This window comes from Triticum dicoccoides, chromosome 3A, assembly GCF_002162155.2.
Source record: "Triticum dicoccoides isolate Atlit2015 ecotype Zavitan chromosome 3A, WEW_v2.0, whole genome shotgun sequence".
NCBI classification, from domain to species: domain Eukaryota; kingdom Viridiplantae; phylum Streptophyta; class Magnoliopsida; order Poales; family Poaceae; genus Triticum; species Triticum dicoccoides.
Genome location: NC_041384.1, coordinates 617,762,387 through 617,765,463, shown reverse-complemented (window position 1 = coordinate 617,765,463; position 3,077 = coordinate 617,762,387). Strand labels below are relative to the sequence as shown.

General features: G+C 61.1%; 1 protein-coding gene across 1 annotated transcript; it reads right to left on the bottom strand.

Annotated features, from left to right (window-relative positions):
* Window positions 1–543: 543 nt before the first annotated feature.
* On the bottom strand, window positions 544–2,658 carry LOC119269625. The gene is made up of 2 exons (XM_037551497.1): window positions 1,002–2,658; window positions 544–908 (listed from the first exon to the last, which is right to left on the bottom strand). The coding sequence occupies exons 1-2, from the start codon at window positions 2,216–2,218 to the stop codon at window positions 680–682; spliced, it is 1,446 nt and encodes a 481-aa protein (XP_037407394.1). The 5' UTR covers window positions 2,219–2,658; the 3' UTR covers window positions 544–679.
* Between the last annotated feature and the right edge of the window lie 419 nt (window positions 2,659–3,077).

Sequence of the window (3,077 nt, the reverse complement as noted above, 5' to 3'; positions counted from 1 at the left end):
ATTTTTCAGGGGAGAACTGGAGATATTCTCATTGCTTGTTCATGCGCACAGTTACATACGGCCAAATTGCTGCTGTATACTGGAGCGGATTCCCTCTACTTTACCATATCTATAGTACGACAGAGTAGCCTCACATCACCACTTTCCACCAGACCGTGACTCCGCAAGCATCCACGGCCATGGAGATAGAGTGACACGCGACACCAGCGGAACGGACACGTACGGCTACTAGGCGAACCCACGGCCGAGCGCAACCGACAAACCCGTGGAGCCGCGAGCCCGATCTACCACACCCTCGCCGCCCTCCCGCCGTCTCCGGCCAACTGCCCCCACTCGCCGGATTTCCAGAAAGGGGAAGAGGAAGCCAGCCGCCGACCATTCATCGCGGCATGCACCGACGTCACCGGCCATTGCACCCCGTAAAGAAGCCAAAGTAAAACGAGAGATTCTTGCACTGTGATGCCGTGTGAATGTATGAGCTGCACTTGCAAGCGTAGTACGTACTGGTATTTGCTTCGTGGTTGGCCAAGCACATGGGGACAGAAGTGCGTGGACTTCTTGCGGTGGTGGAGTAAAAAAATCCTCTCTCTCTTCCTACTATACTCTTTTTCTTCGTGTTCTGGGACGTATCGACGTGGTGTGCTGCTGGATCTCGGAGGCCGGCCGGCGGGCGCGCGCGTCAGTCGAGGGGGTAGCATGTGTCCTCGCCGCCCGTGTTCCACAGGAAGTGTGCGTAGGCCGCCGCGTGGTGCCCGTTGCTGGGCTCGGCGGCAATGGCCTCCTGGAACGTCTCCTCCGCGGCCGCCAGGTCGTTGCGCGCCTTCCACAGGAACGTAGCGTACCACCCCAGCGTCTCCGCGTCCGCCGGCTGCTCCGCGCGCACCGCCCGCTTGAAGTAATGCTCCGCCCTGCGATCAGGAAAAACCACCGCCCGTCAGCGACGGTGAAAAGACGATGACATTGTGTCGAACAGTTTGGTGGCGCCATGGCGGGGCACGTACCGGTCGTGATCGCGCTGCACCAGGTACAGGAACTGCGCGAAGTTGGCGAGCAGCAGCGCGTTGCTCGGCTCCTCGGACACGGCCATCGCGTATCTCTGCTCCGTCTTCGCGTGGTCGGCCAGGTCCTCCGTGTCCATCTTCGCCTCCACCGGCGCGACGAGCTGCGCCAGGATGTCCGGGTCCATCAGCGCCTCCACGCGCACGCTCGCCTGCATTCTCGTCGCCTCGTCGGCTATCCTTTTCCAGATGATGAGCTCGTCCTCCGTGTCCTCCGCGGCCGCCCCCACCGGCGTCGCCTGTGACTCGTCCTGTGGAAGCACCGCGCCGCTTTGCCGGTACGAGGATTCGTCCGAGCGATCGTCGCCGGTGGCCCCGGCGACCGGCGGAGCCTTGCCGCCGCCGCCGCTGTTCCCGTCCACCGAGGCCGTGCGGCCAATGGAGAACATGTTGAGCGACACGCTGTCGAACCGCTGATCGGGACGGGACTGCTCCGCGTGCTGGGCGTCGAGCATTGCGACGGCCGCCACGGTGGGCTGGGGAGGCGGGAGGTTGGCGGCCATCGCGATGTTGTCGCCCATGGAGTAGACGGTGAAGTTGGCGAGGAGGAGCATGACGGAGACCATGAGGGCGGGGGTGCCGGCGAAGATGTGCTGGAAGAGCCAGACGAAGGAGGCGTCCATCTCGGCGTGGACGCGCGCCAGCACGCTCTGCATGTCCTCGTAGAAGAGCGTCTGCCGCATCTGCAGCGCGAAGCTCTGGAGCTCCCGGATGATGAGCACCATGGAGGAGAACGCCCGTCCCACAGCGCCGCGGCCGGAGCCGGACTCGCCGGCGCGGTCGAGCAGCCGCTCGTCCCACCGGCCGCGCTGGCCCTGCTGCCGTTTCTTGCGCTTGAGCATCCTGAGCGACAGCGGCAGCCCGACGCTGCTGGCGCTCCTCTCCACGCTGGCCGGCCAGCCGCAGCCGCCGGCGCCCGGGTGCAGCCCGACGGCGAGCTCCTGGATCCTCCTGAGGAACTCCTCGTCATCCCCGCCGTGGCTGCCGACGCTGTCGATGCTGGCGCTGACGGCGCGCGTCACCATCGCGTGCCCGGCGCGCCGGCGGGCGATGCCGGCGCTCCAGGTCGCCAGCGACGACGACGACTGGGCCCTCGACAGCCTCACGCAGCCGCCGCCCAGAGAGGACGGGGAGGAGGGGGGCGCGACCTGGATGCCCATGAGTCACTCACCGCAACCTGGCGCCCGGCCACCACCGGAACGACGGTTGGGAAATGGCCCGCGGCTCGCCCCACAACGGTGAGAGGCTAAATGCAAGGGAGGGGAAGGGAGGGATGGGAGGGGAAACGAACGGTGGCCTTAATTCAGGATCCGGGAGGTGCCCTGGTCAACCTCCCCACCCAGACCCAGGGAGCTCGTGAAGCACTGGTATTACGGTGAGTCGGTGACCGCCTCCGCGGGAATTATATAGTCGTCGGGGACGGAAACGATATTTTGCCGTGCTTAATATAGAAACGGCCCAAAATTAGCGCTCACTCGGCGCAAATGGAAATGGCTCGAGGATGGAAGACGAAGAACGAGAAAAGGGACGGAGACGAGGGGGTGTTGGGCGGAGACGAAGAGTGTGTTCCGTCTAGTGTGCGTAGTGTGGGCTTCCAGTGTGGGCAGGTCCTGCTATTTATTTCCCTGCCACCCAGTGCGTAGGCGTGGTCGCGGGTGTGCTCAAAGAATCTGCAGACCGCCGTCTCTCTCTCTCTTTCTCTTCCGTACGGCCGCCCTCTCTCATCAGTCGTCGTCTATGCGTTTTCATGGGTTGTAGTCATGTTTACAGAATTATATTTAACTTTATTTAAACTCGACAAAATTACTGATATCTCATGTAACAGTGAAATTTCTCACAATCGTCTTTTCCATGGTTATCAACCATTGTAACATGAAATATTTTCAGAATTTCAGTAAAGAGACTGCAGTTAGGTGGGAGCGGTGACACCTTACTTTTTATACTTTATTAAATATATATTTTGGTATTGTATATTAATTTATAAGAGCAACTCCAAGGCAACAGCGACTTAAATGGACC